We start from the raw sequence: 26036 nt of genomic DNA on the forward strand, positions 1-26036 counted from the left end.
TTTTGTTTTGCAATTTTGCGTCGAATCACTCTGAATGTCCATTTCACTTTTCAAACTGTTGCCACCAAATATTATTGCCCTGTACTATATTTCAAGAAATTAAATAATGAAGAATCTACATAAATGTATGTATCTTTCTCGCATTGTGATAAAACAACGGTACCTAGAGCCATCCAATTTTGAATGACGCTTTCCTACTGGGCATCTAGAAGCACAATATGGGCATCTAGAAGCACAAATTTGAAATTTGGAATTTCCTTTATTATCGATTTCATATTTTGTAAAACTTTACCGAATTTTTGATTAACAAACGCAAGGATTTCAAAACGAGCAAAGGCAACGTTGTACAGAAAAATCATTTTTTTTCTTCAGCGCGTGAGACAGTGTATCCGAAGTTCTAAAGATATTTTCAATTTAAAATTATTTTGCGATATTTTTCTTGAACTTAATTTTTTTGTTTGAGTAGGAAGAACATGATATTTAATAAATAAAGGTAACACACAAAATGTTAAAAAAACGCCACTTTGTACGTATAAAATCTGAAACTTTCAAATTTTCTTTTTTTCTCTTTTTTTAGTCTTAAAGTCTTAATAAAATATATTTTACAATAGTTACTTCTTGACGGTCGTAGCTTTCTTCTTCATATCAATTAACTAAGTTTTATATTCCGAAATTTAAATTTCCCTGGCAGTTTTAATTCAAAATACCTTATCAGATGAAAGAAGCAAAAGTAGATTTAAATCCGATAAGAAAATGCTTACCTTGGCTCTATGTGTCCCATTATGTCAACATGCTGGAGAGATTTGACATTAAACTTTCCACCGATTTTCAATCCCACATTGGCTGTACCGTTAACCGCAATGCGAAGAGGGAGACCACTTGTCATAGGAACTGTGAATGTTGTGTCCAAGAACATGAAACTCTTAGAATATTCCTTTTCCTGCTCTTCTGCTAATTTAGTAACATAGTCTAATAAATTGATTTCTGGCATGCCATCTTCATTTGCTTTGAACTGATTGTACCACATTGAAGTACCAAAGATTTTAACATCCAAAGAGCCATAGGGCTGTTGTTGGAAGCGGGATTGAGCATCAAACTGTAATGATATGTAATAATTATATAAAAAAAGGACATCTATAAATGCACAATAAACAATTATGAGGAGTACACAGTTTCAGAGAATTATTTTTAATAAATTTTAAAATTTATTTCTTTGTGCTTATAAAATTTGAAATTTTTTGTTTCTAAATTTAAAATTCAATTATATTGTTTTAATTCTTTTTTTATTTTTGACATTTCACTTATGTATAGTTGCATCAATTTAGAATGCTTTAATTCGCGCAGTGCAAAAGGTCTCAAATTTGCGGTATGAAGTTTTGTTTCATGCTCTCGATTATTCATAAATCTCTTCTGTCAAAAATCCTTCATTAGGATAAGCAAAATAAAAATCATGAGTTAGCTCTATTAACAGGTAATGAATATTCTCCCGTTTTAATACGTGTAGAAATAAGAGAAAAGTTTCATTTTTTGAGCTAGATAAAACTTTAGTTTTAGCCGAAATTTTCTAATTGTAGTTCTAATAAGAACCAGATACGTGATTTGCTTTAATTTCTTTCATGAAGACCTTTATTTGTGACTTAGTTCTTATCTTTGTTATGGTCACCAAATAATTTTTGCAAGTAGAAATAATTAATTTCCGCGTTCCAAACCTGATACCTCCATAATTCGTTTTCCTATTTTCAGGTTTCAGAAGAAATTACAAAACATAAGCTTACAGACGATTGAATTTTAATTATTGCTTTGTAATCGAAACTATAAATAGTTCATATAAAATTAAAGAAAGAAATGCTTCCAGCATATTTTGTAAGCAATCCATATTGAAGAATTCTGCAACACTCAAAAGAACTTTGAATAAAATAAATAGAAGAAAATGGTTAAAATTATTGAGAATTTATATCAAGTAACCCTATCAAACATTTCTAACTAGAAGCTCCAATTAACCTGATTTCGCACCATGTTTGTAAGAAAGTATAATAATATATCGGCATATTCTTAAAAAACGTTACATAATAATTCAAGCTTATAAGGTATTTCTTCCGCCTTCTTAGCGTGCCTTTGTGGTGTAATGGTCAGCACACTAGGCGCTTATCCGAGAAATCCAAGGTTCGAGTCCCGGTGAGGGCAGTGCTCAATTTTCATGTCTCCTCTGCTTCGAAATAACCCAATGCCTCTACAAGATATCACTTAATATTATTATCATTAGCAACTGTCATTCATAGTATCGTTATATTTATATAACTCAAGTAATGTGAAAAGAAACTTTTGTTCGTAAATTACGTAACTCCATATTTTAGTTGCAACTATATGAAATAAATTAAATTTTTTTAAATATAATTAATCATTACTTATTGCAATTATTCTCTGTTAAACGTTACATTTTATTCAAGTATGTTGCCATCATTAATCAGACAAAAATATCTTCTCTGTTTGCGAAAGTAATAGCCAACAATTATCTTTATGTTCGTTATTTATTTGAAATACCAGCATAAGTGTTTTAAATTCTCGATTTGTGTAAGTTTAAATTTTATTCATAAGTTAAAAGTGTACGATGCTATTAGATTTATTTAGTTTTATTCATGATTTTTATTCTTTAGCAATAAAACTTAGCACACTTCAATTTAGTTAGATTTTGTTAATGTATGTTTGAGTTACGTTTTTAGAACTGAATTAGTGTTTTAAGAAAGTCATCCTTTTATTAGCAATAATAATTTATTTTTTAACTTCTAAAATGTTACCTTTTCATCCAGCTCATCTATTTTATTGTTAGATATAGATCGCTTTTCTCTTAGTAACTTCGCAACATTCTTCTGAGGGAAGTAGCCATGGGGCCCGAAGAAACTTTCGACGACATGTTCTAAACCTTCCATTCTTCCATCTATCTATATAAACATGAAAATAAGAATTATAATTAATACTCAAAAACGCATGAACTCAAGCAATGTAATTTTAGTTTTAATAGTTTATCGAAAGGAAGATGAATTAATGCATATCCGCATATCCATTACACTTCATTACGTGTTTTATACGCATTCACCAACATAAATCGATTTTCGAAAGTGTAATACATTAGCTAACATTTAATCTAATTAATTAACTTAATTTGCAATAATATCCCACTTAATTTGAATAGTTATTCGTTAATTAATTCTCAACAATTGAGAGAGTTCTACGAGAATAATATAAACAATAATTACAATTGTAATACATCTATTGGGTTAATAGAAATATGCAAAAAGTGCATTATAATCCACATTAGAGGAAAACCCAACGGAATTAATAAAAACTAATTGTTTAAACAGTTATTTAATGACATTTCATTTATATTCATTACCAAATTTTAAATGAAAAAAAACGCATTAAACTATATAAAATCTGAAAGCTTCCAGATTTCAATGGTCGCCCAAAATGTCTTGTTAAGGTTTTTTACACTCTCGCTGAGATCGCAGTCTACCACTTTTCTGTTACATCCGTTCCTAAATTTTTCTTTGCCATTTTAGCTTTATTTTTAAGCATCATTTTCTTCGCTCTTAAGCCATATATTATTCGACAGCAAAATTACAATCATTTTAAAAGCAGCATAGAATTATATGTTAAGAATTTTGGATGCAGCGGTTAGAGTTTGCATACATTTTTCTGTTTTGTTTTCGGTTTTTTCTCAGTTTATTAGAACAATGTTTAGTTTTCTTACTAAGACAGCTTTACGAAATCTTTCTTTTTTTTTTTTTTTTTTTTATTATTAGCGCTTGTTATTAACATTTTGTGTGTTTATTTTATCTTTAATCTGTTTATTTTGTGTGTTTATTTTATGTTTAATCTCTTTATTTTGTGTGTTTATTTTATTTTTAATCTGTTTATTTTGTGTGTTTATTTTATTCTTGGCGCTTACGCCATATAAAATTCGATTCAACAGCAAAATCACAAAATATTTTAAACAGCGTATCTTTAGAATTTCCGATAGGCAGTCTCGCGCGGTAGAGATAAAATTGTTTTTTACCGTGCAGTTATTATGTACTTCTCGCTTTGATATCGTTGATGTTGTTAATAAAAAATCCGTTAAAATTTTACAGACTATGAAATAGATAATAAAAAAATTCCAAATTCATAATTTCATGTACATAAATTCATAATTCATGTACTTCCAGGTGCCCATTTTCGGGTGGAGGACTACGTTATAAACAATTTGATAACTCTACATACCGTTATTTTTTCACAATGCAAGAAACATATACATCCATGATTCTTCATTATTTAATTGTTTCTAAATATAATACAAAACTATAATTTTAGTGGCAACAATTTGAAATGTGATACAACACATTTAACTGTTTCGTCGCAAAATGCCGTTTCAAGTCTGCTATCCCATTTAGGACTAACGTAATTGAACAAGGGCTTTTCGTGCTAACAAATAAAGAGTTCTAGATTTAATATTAGATAAAAGCGTATGCATACTAAATGTTTCACACTATGAGAAAAACTCCTAAATGGATAACAATAAGGGCATTTTAAATATTATTGAAACTTCACGCGACATTACTATTACCATATAATAATCTTTAACCCTTTGCGGCACAGTGTGTCCGGTCTGGACACACCTAAAATTTCCTTCTGTACACACAGAAAAATTGAATGAAAAAGGATTTATATGTTACTATAGGCTACTATATTTCTATGAGCTATTATAGGTTACTATAGGCTACTATATTTCTACTATATATTAAGAAATTTCTATGTCTTTATTTATAGTAGATGGCAGTTGAACACAAAACAGTCCATATGTTTTAGCCATGTTTAGTTTTTTAAGACCCTCATTTTTCAAAGAAATCTTCCAGATTTTTTTTAGGGTATAAAAGGAATTGTTTGAAAAGAAATTTCTATATTATTTTTTGGCTGTGCTAATCTTATTATTCTATATTAGTTTTAAATTTTTACCTTGAAATCTTGCCTAAAATCAAAAGGCGAACCCAAGGTGTGCCCAGACCGGGCTCACCGATAATCTAGGACAACTGAGAGTCTGCATTCTTTATTTCTTCGCATCTCATCGGTCAGTTCATTGACAACAATGCTCGTTTCAGCACTCTTTTCGAAACTCTATTCAATCAGTGTACCCACTTTGGGCACACCCGCAGAATTAAACGATAAGTGCTATCTTCACAAAATTTTACTTGTGTACTCCTCTAGGCCTAATTAGACTGCCTGCCTTCTTTTTTTTAAATCAAAACTTTAAAAGGTAGCGTTCCGGAAAGGGTTAAATCTCTTACGTCACTCAAAATGAGCAATAGTTCAATACGTTTTAATAAAACTACACATTTATTGGCGAATATCGACAACGTATATTTCAGTGTAACAAATATTTTTTGTTCTTATTTTAATAATATTACTAGATTTAAAAAACATATTGTTTCAGATTTACTACAGAAATTCAGAATGTGCAGTATAATACTTTTTTCAACAAAAACTAAGAAAACTGTCGATTAATGATTTTCGAATATTCAACTAGTAACTAAATCTTATTCAACTAATCATAAAGTATTTACAGAAGCACAACTATAGTGAATATAAAAGTAATACGAATGACTAAATTATGCTCAACTAACCTGGAACAAGTTACATGTTTTTCCAAAGATATCAACTGTGAGATTGAACATAGCTGTTCGCGGTAAATAAGAGTCTGTGGAAAATATTATGTGATTATCGATGTGAAATCCAGAATCGATGGATTCCAAAAAGAAAGTGGCTTCCCGTGCACTTGAGAACTTCCTCGCATCCGATTCGTATTTGTTGAGGAGATACAAATTTGATACTATGTCACGAATATCTTGCCTTTCTGGATGTCTGCTCTTTGCCAATGCATTCATATGAGTCCAGATGAAAGATCCAACTATAACAAAACATAATAATGTGAAATATTATATAATTTATCTTACTTTATCTTATGTAAATTTTAGATATTTCACTGAAATTAAAAAAGTAATCATAAAATGAAGTACAGAATTACTTTGAGTAAAATACTGTTTTTTTTTTTTTTTTTCCACTTTTATTAATCTAAAATCTTGTGTACAAATTTTCCTTTTATACTTTTCAGAAGTATGTTTTGCCAACTTTGAAAATTATTTATAAATATTGTTGTTAAAACTGGCTCAAATGTGGAACTTTAAGACAGATATGACACTGAATCTTAGTCCACAATAAAAATACATATAAATAAATTCACATTTAAAAGTACTATACATTCTATGTAACAAATTATGCTGTTATCATTCTATTGTCTTTCGTTTTCATTTTCAGAGGACCACCAGCGGCCGAGCGGTAAAATCGCTGAATACTGGTAGTTCGGTCCGAGTTTCGAATCCCGCGAACGGGCTGGCTGCATGGGTGTTTTCGTGGTTTTCTCCATGCGTAAAGTGTATGCGAGCCAGTGTCCCTTAGAAAGTCCTCCACGAAGGCATCCCTCCCCTTAGGCTAGATAGCCAGAGTGTGCTTCGCCATAATTAAATACACATACACACGTTTTCATTTTCACATTTAAATAGTATGCATATTCTTACTATTCAGGATAATCATGAATTATTATTCACATAATTTCAAAGTTGTTGTCATTATAACCTTAAAATTTTACTCCGTGCTACAAGCTGTATTTAGTTACGCAGAGACGCCCTCGCGGGAAAGCAGTTAGTGACGCTTGACTGACATACCGAAAGGCTTGGGTTCGAATCTCGGAGAAGGCATGGATGCAAATTGTCTGTCCTTTCATCGGAGGCAAAGGTGACCCACCTTTCAGGTGCCTCCATAATAATGTAACCACCGCCTCAGACCTTAATAATAGCCAAAGCCTTTAATGGCTAGTGCCCGGCAATGGAAAAAAAATGTTACACAAATGCAAAACTAATCAAAACTAATCAAAACTTGCTTGTTGCAAGCAATTATATAAACTAGATTACATTCGCAATCAGTCACATATTTATAATGGCAGTTTCTAAAGAATTATTCAGCAATTTTATTACTATTCTGAGGTTTAGTTTCCCAATATTTATTTGAATTCGGAAATTTGGAACACGCTTTGAATAATAAGCAGAAACAATAAAATGTTTCATTTTATTCTATTATTTATGCGCCAAATTTGATCCATGTTATCAATCTATTATTAGCTAAAATTCCATTTTTGGTTTCTTTTTATAGGTACTTGCTGATTAAGCTAAATTGTAATACTTCACTTCCAAATTTGATTAGTTTTGTGTTATAGGAAATCTTAGCGCAATTATTAGATTCCGTACGATTAAACGATTTATTCCAATTAACTCGTTTGGGTAATTCGAAAATCGATTTCTTAAAAGTGCAATTTTGGGCGACAATCAAGAAATTATTGTTCATTTAGTTTGTAATTTGTCAGATTTGTATTTTCGTCAATTTAATATTTGTAAATACTTGGGGTTGTCAACTACGAAACATTTGATGGGAGCATCAATAAAATTAATCTCTTCTTTCCGCATATATTTTTAAAAAACTGTATATCAATATGGCATGAAATTCTATTCATTGTCGTATTGATTCACTCTATTCTACTATTATTGTTGATATAGATAGCAAAGGCATACAATAACAAAAAGCACATACAGTGGATGGACAAAAATATGGAAACACCTTGTGAAATGCATGTTGGAAAAGAAAGATTGATTTTAATGAAATATGTTGGTGGCGCTGGCGTTTTTGACTACTGACGCCACCTATAAAACTTCGTAAATGGGCTAAACAGTTCAGTTGTTGTCGGAGTACTGTTATGTGATGTTGTCATTGCATTATGTCAGAGTTAACAGACTTCGAACGTGGGCAAATTGTTGGAGCACGTATGGTAGGTGCATCCGTAAGCAAGGTAGCCGAGGTGTTTAGTGTTTCAAGAGGTACTGTATCGAAGATTTATTCCGCATATTTGAAAAGCAGAAAAACATCATCTGCTAAATCACAGCGCGGACGAAGGTATGTCCTGAGTGATCGAGACAGACGATCATTAAGGGCAATTGTGACGAAAAATAAGAAGACCACAGCTGCAAAAGTTACTGCTGAAATGAATGTTGTGTTACGGAACCCTGTGAGTACCAAAACAATTAGAAGGAAGCTTGATAAACAGGGAATTGCTGGCCGTGCTGCAATTGAGAAGCCACTCATCAGTTATGCTCATGCCCGTAACAGGAAAAGGTGGTGTTTAAGTCATAAAGCCTGGACTATAGAGCAGTGGAAGCGAGTAATATGGTCTGACGAGTCTTCTTTCACATTGTTTCCCACTTCTGGCCGAGTTTACGTCTGGAGAACGCCATCTCAAGCCTATAATACAGACTGCTTCTTTCCAAGAGTCAAACATGGGTGGGGTTCTGTTATGGTTTGGGCAGCCATATCGTGGTTCTCTGCTAGCCCCATGATAACTGTGTCAGTGCACATGACTGCCAAGACTTATGTGAACATTTTGGCCGATCTAGTTCATCCCATGGTACAAACTTTGTTCCCCGATGGTGATGGTGTCTTCCAAGACGACAAAGCCCCTGTTCACACAGCTCACATTGTCCAGGACTGGTTTTCTGAGTACGAGGATGAGTTGTCCCATCTCTCCTGGCCACCACAGTCACCAGACCTGAATATTATCGAACCTTTGTGGTCTACATTGGAACGGAAAGTGCGTTCTCGTTATCCACCGTCAACATCGTTATCTGAACTTTCCACCGTTTTGCAGGAAGAATGGTATAATATTCCCTTGGCAAACATACAGGAACTGTATTTATCCATTTCGAGAAGACTGCAAGCTGTTTTGGATGCCAACGGGTTTCCTACACCATATTAAGCAAAGAAACATGTTTTTTAAAGGTGTTTCCATATTTTTGTCCAACCCCTGTAGGTTAGTTCAAGACTTTTTCTTAATGGCTTCCTGAAAAGCAGGGTTTCGTTTTATTAATTGCATTAACACTTAGAAAACCGAAGCTTTCGCTAAGCTGTATGATTAAAATATCTAAACGGCCGAAAAGCCTTTCGAGATTTACAGCAATTTCCTACCCTCCACCTTCATTAATGCACAAAGAGGTGTGAAGATTTCAAAACAAAGAAGCTTCCTTTAGCATTTTAGGGCAAGCTGTCTGCAATTGACTGATACAATGCATTTGGGGGAACTGCACCTGCTACTGCATACCTTAGGGGGAAGGAAGAGAAGTTCTCTCCCCCTTAAAGTATGCAGTAGCATGTTCAACCACCGCCGTAGTAGTAGGTTCCCACCTCAATCTCCGTTTCGGGCGGTTGTAGTCGTTTGAATGAAAGGCTGTCTCAAGCGTTTCGGGCTTCAAAGGATTAAATAGTCTTTCATATAATATTTATTATTTTTACTAAATTGGACCTTAAAGGTATGATTTGAAATAAATGGCTCTTTTATTTTCAAATTATTTTATTTTATTATCTAACAGCAACTAGGAGAGCTGACATTAACGTTTAAGGGGACTCATACACCTTAAAACCCATAAGATGTTCGAATGGGTGACTGTTGCAAGAATTGGGATAACCTACTTATTTTAAAAGCAATTACTACCAACTTTTTACAGCTGACTACATAATATAGCTGCTTTCTGAAATAGTAACCAGAAAGTTTGTGTTGCCACAGATATTTTTATAATTTAATCCGCTTTGTGACAACATTTTTCGTCATGTTTCCAAATTGCACGCACAGTTTAAAACATTCTGTTTCATAATTTAATTCCATATTTAATATATAGCTTTTATAACATTTGGAAACTACTGTGAACCTAAAATTCTAAAAATTTCATGTTAAATTGTTATTTTATTTTGAGTTGAGTTTATAAAATGTATTTTATTAAAAAAATTGTAATGTTTTCGTCTATAAAATTTTTCAGTATTAAAATATTCATCAGATTGTTGGTTCAGTTAGAAAATAGTGCCCATATAAAGAATTCCATGCAATTTCAAGTATGTACCATTAGCCATTTTTAAAATATCATGTGCGCAAGCTGGAAACATGGCGAAATATTTTGTCACAAAGAGAATTAAATTACAAAAATATTTGTGGCAACACAAACTTTCTGGTTACTAGTTTCCGAAGCAGCTATATTATGTAGTCAGCTGTAAAGAGTTGGAAGTAATTGCTTTTAAAATAAATAAAATATTCCAATTCTTGCAACAGTCACATATTCGAAAATCATGAGGGCTTTAAGGTGTATGAGTCCCCTTAAAGCAAAAAGTATTAACGTACCTTGATTGATCTTTTCTTTCATGAAAACATTCTTGATGTCTTGAATCGTCTTAGAATTGGGACACTTCATAATCGCCAAGTAAGCTGCTATTCTGATTTCAGTATCTTCATTATAATTACTGTACATATTCATTAGACTTTCTCGCTGAAATTAATTATACATCAGGTTTTAGTTATTTATTTTGCATATAAAATACCTCATTTGCATGCGTTTCATTCCAAACATAAAAATATTTCTCATTTTATAGTTTTATTTTATTTATAGTTTTGCTTCGTTTACACAATTTAAAATCTGCATCTGAAATACTCATGTTAAATTTAATAAATTTGACTTACATAAATTTTTAAATACTACAATGGCACAATATAGAAACTTTAAAATTCAAATATATATCCTGTATTCTAAGCTAATTTCTATTATTAAGCAAAATTAGAAGTATAAAAAGTAGGTATTTAGCGACATAAAACATTATACAGTATAACGTCCGTAATCCGGACTCGTCGGGACTTCCTGACTAAAGGGTTCCTGACTAAAGCGATTCCTGACTAAAGGTTTTCCCGGATTATAGATCATCAATTTAAATCTGGTAAGATGGCATGCAGAAATTATACAATTAAAATTTTGAAATCGAAATTTATGAAATAAAGAACAATTATGATTTAAAGGGTATCAAAATTTACAAAAAAAGCTTAATATTTATTTGTTTACTTTATTGAACATTTCTTTCAATGTAAGGTGTTTAAGATGCTTCCACAAAAAATTCAAAAAGTTCCTTTTTCTAGTGTCATATATAGTGGATTTTCCAATGCCATACTTCTCGCATAATTTTGAGATGGATAGGCCTTTATCCATTTTTTGCAGCAATTCCACTTTTTGTTCAATGGACATCGAAACATGCTTTCGCTTTGTAGATCCTTTGGCAGCTCCAGAATTGGAAACTCTTTTCGACATAATCGAAAGCTCAAGCTTAATTTTTATAAAATTGTTCTAACATTCTGCAAAAAATAATAAGCCGGATCTAATTAGAGATTAAGAAACAGCGCAATCTGCAACATTAACTGAAATGCCTTAAATAATTTTAACCTAGCTTATACTGTCCGTTATAAATTAAACGCGCGTGCGTAAACGCATTATGCGTTTACGCCTGCGCATAAAGTTTGTAACTTTGAAGTCTGGATTGTAGATAATTCCGGATTATGGACGTCCGGATTACAGACTTTGTACTGTATCTCATTCAATATATTCTAGAATTCGGGATAAGAAGTAATTATGGTAAAGCTAATGCTAATTTAATATTGCTTATTAATAACAACTAAAAATTACGTCAAGAAAATAATTAATTAATATTTGATGATCTGGTTGTCTCTAGTTTGCTTCTAAAACGTTTTTAAACAGCTTTTTTCCCACAATATTTATTTAGTTGATCTCAAAATATTTTGCATTCCTACTTAATTTAAGCATATATTAATATTATAAATCGTACATTAAAAATTGTATAAATATTTTAAATCGTACATTAAATTGTATAAATATTATAAATCGTACAATCGTACATTAACTTTAAAATGACATTTTATTCCAAATTTTGACCTTTTATTAAAATTTATAAACAATTTAACGTATTAAATGATGTAAAATAGGATTTTTAAAATTATGAAAGTTAAATTTTGAAACAACAGTCAACTAAGTGAAAAGACATTTTTTTCTTTAAAAATCATTTCTTAGTAAATAAAATGTAATAAAAATTTTATAATATTGCATAATGTAAAATAAATATTTTTTTTCATTTTTACGGTGGACATTAAATTTATAGTATTACCTTATTCCCATACACTCGTATATATAGTATATATATACATGCTATATCCTATCCATATATAAAAGGGTCTACCATAAGTCTGGAATTAAAGGATTGATTGCTTTGTGTTATTTAATAATATATTATGAAAATATAATGATTAATTCCATGGTGTTTCGGAAAATCTCTTCTAAAACGAAAGTATAATCTTCATTTATTTATGTCAACTAACATCTTATTTTTAAAGAGATTCTTTATCCCAAAATGGTTCCATACTAATGAGACACCCTGTGTATAACCTATGTGCAGATACATAACTGTGAACTTACAGATACATCACAGCTGACTCTCCGGAATGTATCGATCGCTGCCAGTCGAGCCTCAGTTCTGATTTGAGGATTCTTATAACAAGCTTCCACGATATATTCTTTTCCAAACATGTGGCCAATGTTACCAAGGGCTTTCAGAGTTAGAATGATCTGCAAAACGAAACTTCAAATTTAGTCATTTAATTCAGATATTGCAGTAGAATTTATTACAGAGACTAAAGAATTATATTCACATATACATACACACTCACACATACATATATATATTAAATTCAAAAGTATTCGTTTTTAATATAAATATCCTTTGAATACTTTAGAATTACCTTCTTATCTTCTGGTGTGTAGCAGTTATCTCCTAGATTTCCAACCAGTTTGTGAACAGCTTCTCTCACTTGAGGGTAGGAGGAGCATTCGCGAGATCTACAGAAATTATGGATGAAGGCAGAGATTCCCAACAATGCTTGTTCGTTACGTCCATCCAGTAGAGGCTATTGGAAAGAGGTATAGCTAAATGATTTTCGCAAAATATGTTTTCATGCTTAGTTTTGTTTCTCATATTTTCAAGGAAAATAACTGATTATACTATTGTGAAATGTATAAAAATTAAGTAAAGTAATAATAGAAAATGAAATTTGGATAACGCATTAACCTTTTGAGGCCGGGTCTTTGGTAGCAGTAAAAGCTACCAAAGGACGGAGAATCTTGAACCGAATGCTTTCCCCCCCCTTTAAGAAATCACCTCCTATTTGCAACAAAGATTCTTGTGTGTAGTTTAATGGATTCTCAGAGGGGTGCATCTATGTCGCAAAAGGAAGACCTTTGAAAGAGATAAGTGGTTAAAACCCTAGGGACGTCAAATTTGACATTTCACCCCTCTTTTCAGCCTGGAAAAGGGGGGAAAAAGACATGGCCACTAAAGTGGACAACCCCGTCTTTTCAAAGAGAGGACTCTATGGCCACTGTAATGGCCATCCCGTCTTCAAAAGGTTAACAGATTTTCTCACGAAAATCTGGTGAAATTTTTTAGTTAAAACATTTGAATGCGTTTTCTACTAAAATGTCATTTTCTTAAAACTGTATTGCTAGTAGCTACAACGTCAGTTTTTAACGGACATTTCAATTCAAAGTATGCAAAGACCTTATTTTATTGTAACCAATTATTTTTAGTTTAACTTTCCTTTCCCTCCTGATTTCAGCTTCCTGCCGGAATGTAAATTTTAATGACGTAGTATGCAAAATATAAGTGTGCTCAGAGTATTTAAGCTGCGGTTTCAGGAGTTCGTGAGGAGTAGTAGCAGAGTTGGTTCCGGGTTTAGGCTGAATGTTTGAAATAGCTCTCTAATTGGTGCTAGCCACCCTCTTCAGTGCCGTTCCCACTGGGGTTTATCTAACGAACACAACTAACGTAGTTGACCAATCTCCAAAACCAGTTTTTTCCCATAGGGCAGCAAGTTGAAAAGTCTGAACTGCACTGCAGGCACAGCGGAGCTAGTCGACACATTGAACCAATTCCGTTAGCTCACATAAACCCCAGTGAGAACGGCGCTTAGGTTATACTGATATTCTAGACTCGGGTTTGCTGTGTTCAGCCTATTTAGAGGTTTAGGTAAATAAGGAGCCAGTCGTTTAGCCATCCTAATTTATTGTGATTTTACATTTTTATTTCTATTTAACCACAAGTGGTGGTGAGTTGTAAGCACCGAGTGAGTGCATCTTGTTACGTTAGCTCAAATATAAAGATTATTTAAACCTTCTTCTGTAGCATCTGTTCTTCAAAGATATAGCCAGTATTCGCTACTTCGACTTCAGTAGGGTCTACAATTTATGATCCCCAGAAGACATAGACTCTATAAGTATATAGAAAAACTTCTGAATTTTAATTTTATCTTAATAATTTAACCACTGATTTTATAAGCATCTCACGTACGCTACAGTTTAAGGACGCATCACCTGCAAAAACTCACTAAAATATTTAAGTTCGTTTGTTTTGTTATCCAGTTTTAAAAGATATGCTTAATTTTGAAATTTGGATCTTTTTCGGTTTTTGCTTCTCTGATTTACTAACATTTACGATTTATAAATAAATGAATACAAAAGTAATTTTCATTTCTTACCACTCATTTTAAATATCTTAAAATATCATTTGAAGAACTCATGGGTTACTAACCAAATATTCCAACTTGAAAAATGGTAAAATAAGCTAAACTTTAAACTCAAGGCAGCAGTTACTACAATCGGAAATTATACAATATTTGACGCACACACACATCAAAGTAAATCACACATCAATGCGCCTACCTGAAAAACATTTACCAATGTGATTTTTTTTTAGTTGGATTAGATTATTTAAAACAATTCCATTCTGATGCAATCAAATTATTCAATATGTGAATTAAATTGCTTGGTGTCTATTTATAAGCAGTCGTAATAAAAATTGTGTTTTTACGTTCTTAATGTTAGGGACAGCTATGTAAGCTTTTGAATGAAGATTTCTAAATGATAATCTTTGCATCAGAAACAGGCCGAAGAAATGGTTTCAAATTTTATTCGGTTAAATGCTAACTCGATTTGTTTTACCTAACTAAATTTAATTTTATACGATACAAAAAAATCAGCGTTTTGGTTTTTTATTTCATCAGGTTAAGATTTGTAAGTCCTTTTTATAGCCTTTTCTGTACATATAGATTGGAATATTTGTTAAACATCTGTACTAAATGATTGTCTTAAGGAATCTGATAAGTGACAACTCACTAGTTAGGAAATTGTTTTGCAGAAAACGCGTGTGCAAACTTTGTACGTTTTTACTAAACCATGGAAACAAAACACAAATCCATGCACGAAATGCCGCAGGTTGAAAAGCAGGCTGACAAGGTAACACGAGCCTATGGGACTACTGTTCACTCGATATGTATTTGCAAAATACTATTTTCCTACCTATTTCTATCGATAAATTTCAGATTAAAAATAGCGAAAATGAAAAATAAAATTACCGTAAACGTAGCAATCATTTCAGCTGTTGGTTCATTAACGAAAGAGAGAGATGTCAACCAGAAATTGCTTTCTGATTCAGATATATCTCTTTGCTTGATCATTTCATACATAAAACGGGCAGATTCAGAGGTAGCTACCATAGGAATGGCATCTATGAAGAATTTCCTGAAAAAATAGCATTTTTTTAAATTCACTCTTCATCATCATTACCATCAAATACGAATTCTAAAATAATACTCTCCAGCTGTTAATTTTATGAAGTATTTTAATTGCATTCATTTAATTAAATGTTCATTTACATAAGTATATTTTATGCGAAAGTTTTGGAACATAATAATTTTTTCCAAATTGAACATGCGTTTAATTTTGCATAAAATGCATACCTAGCTTTTGGATTATCAGGGCACATACTATCAACTTTCTGGTAGAATGATTTCAAGGATGCAAATGGAAGTTTTTTCAGTTTATACACGAAAGCAGAAAATTTCCTTGGAACTGCCATGGAGATGTCCTGTTTAGAAGAATCACAGAGTTCTTTCAACGCAACTTCGCTTTCATCTGCAATTCTTGCAGCATTCAACTCTTCTTTCGCATGGCGATAGAGCAGAGGCTCTTGCGTGGGACGGTAATCTGAAAAAAAATTACCCATTAATGATTTACACCCTTATCAAAATATGCCTGTTAGTTCAGTTAACAACTTCTATCTTAGTAACTTAGAATACGAAAGTTCCCAAGCTTGCTGTTAATTACAATAAATTTAAAAGAAAGCGTCTTGACTTTGTTGTATACCAAGGATAATGACTTGACAGTTCCAACAAATTGCTATGTTTTAGGGTGGACTACAAGTTCTAGTCAAGGTAAAATATTAACTACCAACTAGAAGAGAAACATGTTAATATAATATTTAAAATTAGGCTTAACAACTACCTAATTTTAGCGAATATTTTGAATAAAATTCTATCGATTTCGAAGACGAATATAAAATTCATTGTTAGATTCTTAAAGATTCCTTAGCTGACTTTAAATTATTGTGTAATTTACAGCATATCTTCTCAGTGTGATTTGGGATACGTCGAAACTAAAAGTGGGTTAAAGTTTCTTCTCAGGAAATTCGAATCTTAGGTCCGGAAAGGAGAAACACAAATCTTTGAAAGCCAGTCATAGTTGGAACCTTAATCACAATTCTGAATTGGTTCTATAAAAATTATTAATAAAGCTTCTTCACTTGCTGAATTAGATTTTATTGAAGCTTTACACATTCACAAAACCTTATTTTATTTAGTTAATGACATTACTTCCAATCCACTTCTCCAGGATGCTTTTAAAAGTCAACTGTAGTTGTTTTAAACGTTTCATTATTGTTTTACTCGAAAGATGGCGCTACGTACACGCTCGCTTTGTCCGTTTTGCTTACATATGATATAAATACGATCGCCACTCATCTCGCAGAATTTGCATGCCTCTTGCAGCAGGGTTTTAATAGCCCTACAAAGCGATGGAATTTATTCAAAACCTACGTCAAAACATGGTTGCTATTTATGGTAATTATAAATATTTAATACCTACTTAAAGAAATGAGACTTTTCTTGTAAAAAATATGGTTTTCTCAAACTACATAAATTCTATATTATTTCAGCATAAGGGTGTAATGATTAAAAGGAGGGAAAATAGTAAGAAGAGATTAAGTAGAAATATCCTAATAAATAAGTTTAGAAATCTTTATTAGTCCAAAGGGATTTGAATCCCGAAGGACTATTAGTTTCGTTTTGGCATTTTGCGTCGGACGGATAAATGTCGGTTCACTTTTCAAACTGTTGCCATAAAATGTTAGAGTCCTGCATTATATTTGGAGAAATTAAATAATGAAAATCTGCGTAAATGTATGTATATTTCTCACATTGTGATAAAATAACGGTACATAGAGTCATCGAATTTTGAATAACGTAATCCTCCAACGCATATGAGCATGTGGAAGACCAAATTTGAAATTTTTAGTCCAAAGGGATTTGAATCCCGAAGGACTATTAGTTTCGTTTTGGCATTTTGCGTCGGACGGATAAATGTCGGTTCACTTTTCAAACTGTTGCCACAAAATGTTAGAGTTCTGCATTATATTTGAAGAAATTAAATAATGAAAAATCTGCATAAATGTATGTATATTTCTCGTATTGTGATAAAACAACGTTACATAGAGTCATCGAATTTTGAATAACGTAATCCTCCAACGAATATGAGCATGTGGAAGACCAAATTTGAAATTTGTTTTATGATCAATTTCCTATTTTTAAAACTTTGACGAATTTTTGATTAACAAACTCAAGGATTTCAAAGCGAGCAATGACAACGTTGTGCAGAAAAAACATTTTTACCTCCAGCGCGTGAGTCTCTGTATCGGAAATTCTAAAGATAGGCTCGTTTTAAAACTATTTTGCGATATTGCTGTTGCACTGGATCTTATGGTTTAAGTGCGAGGAACATGATATTTAATAAAGAAAGGTAACACACAAAATGTTAAAAAACGCCCCTTTGGACGTAATTTAAAATCTGAAACATTTCAGATTTTTTTTTTTTTTTGAATCTTTTAATTTGTAATGATAAACCTGGATTTTTCCCCTAATGATCACATTTTGTACAGCAAACCCTAATTGTTTTTTAAAATTTGTAATTTGTGATAAACTAAGAACTCTAGTTAAAAATATTCTAGCCATACTTTAAGGTAAGAATCACTTATAATTAAATAAAGCAAATGTATATCATATCTATCATCTATACTATTCAAATCTTTGAGCGTTTGTTTGTCAGTTTGTGACTTCATCTCCTCCGTAACGGCAGGAAATTGAGTTTCGAGAAAAGTCCCCCCTCCCGGATTCCAAAATTTCGTTCCACGTCATGTCGACCATTCTCTTCGTAACATTTTAATAAATCGAGATTTTAATTAAAAACTCAGAAAACGTTGATTTTTGTACTCATTTTCCCCAGTGGCAAGAGTCTCGCTCGCGGCGAGATAAAAATATGCTTTATTTCGGAAAGCGTTGCGACTGCTCGTTTCAAATCGTAGAATTTGTTAATAAAAGTGTGTAGGTTTTGAAATAAAATAGCATTGCCAAACAAAATTTGAAGTGAAAATAGCATTGCCAAACATTAAATATATTATTATTATATAAGGTTATATTCTGACATTGAAAGAAATTGTATGTGACGTCATTGTAGGTCGAAAATGTTTCGTTAATGTCAGCATTTTAAATAAATAGCTGCTGTTAGAAACCTTTTTGTTTCGAGTTAGGATAATTGACACAAAATATTATTGCCACGTTAATTCTTTTATTGCTACTAAGAAAAAGTAGTTATATTACATTAAATTTAAAACATGACATCATACGTATTAACCTGAAGAACCAAAACGTTTTGTTTTCTGGTTTGGCAATGAAAATTTATTTACGCATTGGATGTTGCTCCGAAAGAATGAACTGATTTCATTTATATTGAAATGCTTTTATGTATTTTCTTCTCAGGTGTACATAGAATATATAAGTTTTGCTTTGGGCGTTGACTTCTACTTTTATGTAAAGTAAGATAATGAACTAATATCTTTCCCAGATTATTGGATCTCTGCTTTAATTTAGTTTATTATCTTACAAACTGCAAAAAATAGGCTTAACTTAAATTTCATGTTTACATTCATTTTTTGAGAAGTAGAGAAGGGTGTTTTTGCTTTTCAAACGTTTTAAAGAGAAAGAAACTTATCATATTCTCTCAAAATTCATAGTGAAAGAACCAAAAACAAAAAGGTAGAATTTCCTTAAATTTTAAGCGGCGCACTTCTCATCCACTTATTAAATAAATAATTAAAGTGAAATCACTTTTACAGTGATGGGAATAATGCAATACTGAACGCAATTCATTACCATTTCCTGTAAATGTCCTTGAGCTGGTCGTAGCGTGCGACAGTTTCTGTGTAACAGTGGTAATGACGCCATTCCCTCCATTTGAAAACGGTCTGAAGACGATCTCCTCGTTACAAATAGAACTCTGTAGGTATCCATTTCCAAGGACTTGTTCACACTCCTGCCTGCCCTTAAGTAAGGGTAAAGATCTTGTCATCTGTAACAAATAACACAGTGATTTTTCAGTAATAAAAAAGGGCTTTTTGACGACATATCTCTAAATTATAGATTGGGTTTTATTAAATGATAGGATATCTCCTTTTCGTAAGAAAAATGATGATTTGATGTTTTATATAAAATGTATCATCTAAAATGAAGCTTCCTTGCTTTTATTCTTGACTCCTTACTTGAGAGAATTATATTACTTAAAAAAATGCAACTTACGTATAATTTTCAGAAGGATTTTATATCTTTTAAAATGAAGAAATAGGTTTCTTTCAATCCAGAATGCAAGAATATAATGCAAAATTTTTTACGAAAGTAAGCAACATTCAATTTTTTATAATAAATATATAATCATCTCAATAAATCTTTCAGATTCAAAAATTTTGCCTTGACTAGTGTTAGCTTTAAAATTTCCTAGGCTTCTGCAGAATTTTAGGAAATTATAAAGTAAGTAGGTAGTCTGTGTCCAATTTTAACTGCGATTTTTACTTTAAATACACAAAATTTATCTTTCATATTACAGAAGAAGGCTCGGGTTATCTTTCTTCTCCTTTCTAACTGGAAGAGTTATCAGCATCATTCCAGCAAATCTAACCCAAGCAAAATATCTAACCCATGAAAATGCTTTTCGAAATATTTTTGTTGCCTCTGATATTATTCAGTTTGATTAAAGAACTCATAATGCTATTTTCTTAGTAGTGGAGGTAATATGTTACTTAAAATATACCTCTTCTAATAAGACTTTAGCTCAATTACTATTAGAAGCACCAGTTGTCTAGTTATATATAAGAATGATTTTTAAATACTCCCATGATTTCATTTAATTTGTACTCGACTGTTTTAAAATATCGTCACCAGACGATTTTTGCCTTATCTTTCAAACTTTCTTTGTTTTCTTTTCTTTCAAAATTTTGTTGTCATTCCTTTCTTTCCATGAATTAGCTATAAAATTGCACATATTTTACAGAAATTTAACCTTCGGGTCGTTTATTCTCCTATCAATGAAATTCCGAGTTCCATATTCAAGGACCTCATTCCGGATATGAATTCCTGGGGTGTTTATAGGATTCCTTGCCAGTGTGATTTAGTTTACATTGGTCAAATTAAGACAGCCTTAAAATTTCGCGCTAAAGATCGTTTATATGTTAGATAAAAGGAAACACAGAAGCCCTCTGTTGCAAAGCGTCGTTGGTTCGAAAATCACACTTTCAATTTTCCTGCAGCAAAATTATTCAAAAAACATCTTCCATTGGTGAATTAGATTTTTTAGATTTCACATTCAAAATAAAATCTTTCTGTTCTAGTTAACGACCCCAATTTCAATCCATCTTTGCCTCCAGCCTTTAAAGAAATCATGTTTTAGTCCTCGCTCCATCAATAGATGGCGCAGTAGCTTAACTTCTGTCCAGCTCTTCTTATCTTATCTCATCTAATCACTATATCTTATCTCGTTCAGTTGCGCTTTGGCAGCTGAGGATGATGATTCGGTAGAACCATCAAAACTAGTCCTGTATACATTGTCAAATATAACGCTGATTTTTGTTGTTTAGCTTCTAAAATAAAAATTGTGAATAATTAGTGTGCGTTTGTCATTCTATAAGTTGCAATATATTCAAAAATGAAATATTTGGGGAGGGATTAACTGCAATGTTCCATGCTGTTGATACCCGTCTTTGTAAAGCTCTTTAACTTTTATTAGGGTTAAAAGTTGCTCTAAACAAAAATTTACAAGCTACAGCTTAAGAAACTCTGTAGAACGAAGGTCATTTAAAGGTGGAAGGCATTAACCAACCAAGTATTAGAAATTTCGAGTGAAAGCTTTATAAAGATACTTACGAAGTCTTGCGTGTAAGGTGTTCCTTGCAAGTAAGTTTCGACATTTTCTCTGTCAGTACAAGTGCTGAGATCTTTCAGTTTACGAACGGTATGCATTCCTTGCCAGCTGCGTCCCAAAGAGTGGTATTCAGCAGTACATTTTCCCAAAATGTCAGTCTAAAACAAAGATCAAAATTACATATATTTCGAGAAAAAATGCAATGAAAGCATGCGTTTAGAGTACAAAGAAACTGTATTTTATGAAAAACGTGCAATAGGTAGCTCACAGATTTCAATTTTGTGAAAGAGACGTATACAGCAGAACTCCAGAAATACAAATTTAACATATAACAGTTTTGTTCTATTATTTTCAAAATATGGCGCACCATTTTTAGTGTGAATATTTTCCTCAAATTGAAGGAAAGGAATATTATTTTTCTTTTGATATTGTTCATATTAGTTTTCCTTTTAATTTGTATTGCTTATCTCTTATATTTTTTAGGTTATTAATGAAGCCTTCCTCAGTTGCTGAAAACATTTAACCCTCCGAGCGTTACGGGTTTAGCCCCGAAATTTCAAAGTTCGTAAAAATGTCATGAATAAGTGGAATTTTCTCGATTTTAATTAAAAAATGACTCTCCATGTTGTACCTTGATTCCTTTTTTTCCAATATACAACCAAACCGAAATCTCATTCACTTTAATTCTATCCAAGTAATGTAAAAAATCATTTAATAGGCAATACGTTAAAGTACTCTAAAGGTATGTTAAAGTACTGTAAAGGTGTACGTTAAAGTACTGTAAAGGTGTGGTACATTAAAGTACTGTAAAGGTTAAAGTACTGTAAGGGTGTACGTTAAAGTACTGTAAAGGTTGATTTACTGTAAGGGTGTACGTTAAAGTACTGTAGTTACTTTAAAGTGCAGTAATGGATTAATGTCATGTTTTTCATGTTTCTCTCATTCTAATTGCAGACACATTTATCTTACGTTGAAGTGCTGTAAAAGTGTACATTAAAATACTGTAATTACGTTAAAGTACTGAAATTTTTTCCATGTTTCTCTCATTCTAATTGCAGAAATATTTATCTTAGCTAGAGCAACAAACAGAAGATTTTATCTCTGTAAGTAGCTAGTCTGAAACGCAGAAAAGCAGACATTTGGCATGAAAATTTAATGTAATTAGTATCCTTGAACAACAACACACTGATTTGTCTTTTGAAACATTAACTAATCTGCCAACGAAAATTACACAGGTGACAGGTGACGGAGGACGGGGACGCCTGGTGTTTAACAGGGGTAAGCAGGCATATGTCCCACGCCTTCCACTAACCAGATGCAACAACTCCCTGGAGCCGCACAAGGCCGCACCTGGAGCTTATTGATATTCCATTCAGATTAAACATGGCCATACAAGGGCGACATTGTGCTACATTGAAATTTGATGTACATTTGTGGGTGGGGCAGTCTTGTTTGTACATTAAACAGAGCATAAACACACATGAAATGTGCACATAAATAAATAAAAAGAATACATGAATACTAAAAACACCTATAACTTTCAAACACCTAAGACGCTTCAGACACGTAGACACCTAAACACTTAAAGACACACACACATATTTCACTGATGTCATGTTCTAATAAAAACTAATCAAAACAAATATAAAATAAGACTACGCTTACCTCCAGTGTTCTTGTGGCCCAGTCTGGTCTGACAACATGGGTCTGGAAAGCTGACAGCACACCCTTCTGGATGTTGAGAACCCACGCTGGAACATCTTCTGTTGGGCAGACATGTTCAATTTTGCCATTTTGGAATGAAAATCTCAGAATATGTCTCTCGATTGTTCTCGCGAAATCTCTTACTCCTCGTATGGAGTTCAAGTAATCTGGTGTTTCAGGATCAGATAACTTAAGATTCACACCTCGAAGCTAAAATATAAAACAAGATTAACTTGTTACTAATATGCATATAGTAAACTTTTTATATATAACTTCTAAGCGGTTAAGAGCTGCTAAAAATTGAATTATTTCAATGAAATAATTTATGTTGTAGGCATGAAATTTATGAATGAAAATTTGAAAAATATATTCAATCTTCATCCCCATTTGTTTAGGCTCAAAATTTAATGTGAAACAATAATTTTCAGAAATGTTTTGTTATCTTTTCCATACCTAATTAATTTCTCCAGCGAAGTGTAAAAACCTTGTTTAACCTAGGTTGTTAACAATAATTTTTAGTTAAAGTCACTTTCCTGTCTTTCCTAATTTAAGCTTACAATTTCCTACCAGAATGTGTTTTCAGATTCGCAGTTAAATGCAAATGAAGGAAGAGCAGTACTTAAAGTCGAAGTTCCACTGACTTCGTTAGAGAGCCAGAGATTCTGACTAGCGCGCATTCGTCTTTTGGCTACACTCTCTTCAAGCTATTATTACGCTCGGCAGCATTTCAGGCCCTTGATAGCTTCTCCGTTTAGTTAGCGTTTAAGGAGCCAACTCCGGTAGATAGCTTCCGATATATCCTTTTAGTTAAGCATTACTTAAGTTTTATTTCTTAGTGTTCTTGAATTCAAGCCCAAGTGGAGGCTTTTACGTTCTATGTCCTGAGAAAGGACTGTCTGTAAACTTAATTTTGAGCAATTAAGGGTAATTAACCCTTCTCAAGTTTACGTGTCTGTCTCCAGAGCTAAAGCGATTATTGGCTTACCAGTTCTCAAGGTTCCACACATTTAGCTGTATATTCTAAGTTGGAACCTCATAATCTAAAATTTATTTGTTTTTTTATTTATTAGAGAAACTTTAAATTTAAAAGTTTAAAGATAGAACCTTCCCTAACGTTGAAACAATGAAAATTTAAAATTCATACTTGAACTGTATTTTAAATCCCTTTTAGTTCTTATTTTTTCCAGGTATTCTGTTTTTTTTTTTTTTTACTTCCTTGTACGAAGTAAAAAGGAAGTATTGTAATCGCGAAAAGTGTTTCAGGCAGCATATTTCAACGAAAATACCAATTTTAATCTTCCGGTTAAGGTTTTTATGTCTTTAGTAAATCTGTATGCAATATTTTTAGAATTACCAACAATTTAAAAGTTGTTTAAGTGCCGCTAAGCCTAATAATTTTTTTTTTGATATCGGCCATTGCTTGTTTACATTTGAAACAGCAGAGTAGTGAATTTGTTGAAAATCTAGAGAAACGTAGCTTTGCAACAACAAAGATAACGCCTTCATTTATTATTGCGATTTAAATCATGCTTAATCCTTTCTGGAACTTTTTCGAGGAAATAAGTGTTTAAGATTTACTTAATTTTTAATAATTAGTAATTTTTAATACAGATATTTTGAGTTTTTATGTATTTTTGCCTTGTCGCGAAATGAGAACTGAATTAATTGAATGAGAAATACTCAATCGTCTGTGAAAAACTGTTTCTTTTTTGTTTTGTTTGCTTAATTTCTTTTATACATCGTTCTAGCTTTATTATAGTATTTGAATACACGTGAATAACACGTGGCAACGATTAGATAATTCTTCAAATATAAATTTTGTGCATTCTGAGTTATAATATGAACGAAATATAATACTGTTAAGCGAACCCAGTGCCAGAGTGTCGCTATGGTAAACAAATGGAGTGAATTTTAAAGAATGCAATTATTCTATTGTGGTTTATGCGCTTTCGGTGAAGTAGATTTAATTAAATCCAATATGTTTAAACGAAATGCAAGAAAAAATGCGTATAATTTAATATTCCGTACAAGGAAGTCATGTGGTGTGCACATCAGATTTTTTAAGGTTGATTAACGAAGTATTCTCCTATGCTATTTCATTCTTTCACTTCTCAGTTTTCGGAATTACCTCATTCGTTACAGTGAAGTGCGCATTAAATTGCCATAAAAAGGAAGACGTGATGCAAATTAAGATATGATAGATATCAGTTAAGTTGCTGAGTATCTCTCATGCTACTAAAATCTTACATATGTTGTTCAACTAAATGCTATACGGAACTCACGTGAAAATATACAAGATATCGGAACATAATCATCTACCTTTTTTGGTCAGTCTGATTTAATCTGTATGTAAATGAATAGTTCAACTAGAGTTATAACGTATTTCTCATGCCTTCATAGCCTGCCTTCGCAGTGTAGTGGTCAGTACGCTTGGCGCGTATTCCAGACGTCCGTGGTTCGATTCCCGGCGAAGGTGTTGCTCATTTTTCATCTCTCCTGCTTCCGAAAAAATACCTAATGTCTCTACAGTGGCGACCGAACTAAAAGAATGGTGGATGATGATTCTCCACGCCCAGGATTTGGCAATTGGGTCCCTTAAACCCCAGTCGCCCTTTAAAAGGGGAAGTATCTAAGGTATTTCTCCCGCCTTCTTAGCATGCCTTCGTAGTGTAGTGGTCTGCACGCTGGGCGCGTAATCCAGAAATCCGTTGCAGACGGTTCGATTCCCGGAGGAAGCCGTTGCTCATTTTTCATCTCTCCTGCTTCCAAAACAACCCAATGTCTCTACAGATTTAAACTAGAAAATATTCATGATAGGTATAGATTACGTATATAAAACATTAAAAAATATGAGGCAGTTTAGAGCATTTGATTAAAACTACCGCGCGGAGATGCTCGAAACAGCTCGCCGCATCTTAAAGACGTAGTGTCATTACTAATAATTATTTAGTGACTAAATGATTTTTGCAGCAA

The 26036-nt window shown here is 32.4% G+C and overlaps 1 protein-coding gene across 1 annotated transcript in view; it reads right to left on the reverse strand.

Moving 5' to 3' along the window:
- LOC118186596 (uncharacterized) overlaps positions 1-26036 on the reverse strand; it is a 108613-nt gene that overhangs the window by 58844 nt on the left and 23733 nt on the right. Inside the window, exons 4-14 of the mRNA XM_035356706.2 lie at positions 23025-23273; positions 21362-21517; positions 19322-19517; positions 15800-16046; positions 15416-15581; positions 12749-12913; positions 12426-12575; positions 10298-10442; positions 5655-5938; positions 2796-2939; positions 762-1096 (exon numbers count right to left, since the gene is read on the reverse strand). Of these exons, the coding sequence (XP_035212597.2) occupies positions 762-1096; positions 2796-2939; positions 5655-5938; positions 10298-10442; positions 12426-12575; positions 12749-12913; positions 15416-15581; positions 15800-16046; positions 19322-19517; positions 21362-21517; positions 23025-23273 (2237 nt within the window). The remainder of the gene's footprint in view (positions 1-761; positions 1097-2795; positions 2940-5654; positions 5939-10297; positions 10443-12425; positions 12576-12748; positions 12914-15415; positions 15582-15799; positions 16047-19321; positions 19518-21361; positions 21518-23024; positions 23274-26036) is intronic.

The sequence above is a fragment of the Stegodyphus dumicola genome, chromosome 4 (assembly GCF_044657685.1).
Source record: "Stegodyphus dumicola isolate Sdum_Otavi_A_Nest chromosome 4, ASM4465768v1".
Lineage (NCBI taxonomy): Eukaryota > Metazoa > Arthropoda > Arachnida > Araneae > Eresidae > Stegodyphus > Stegodyphus dumicola.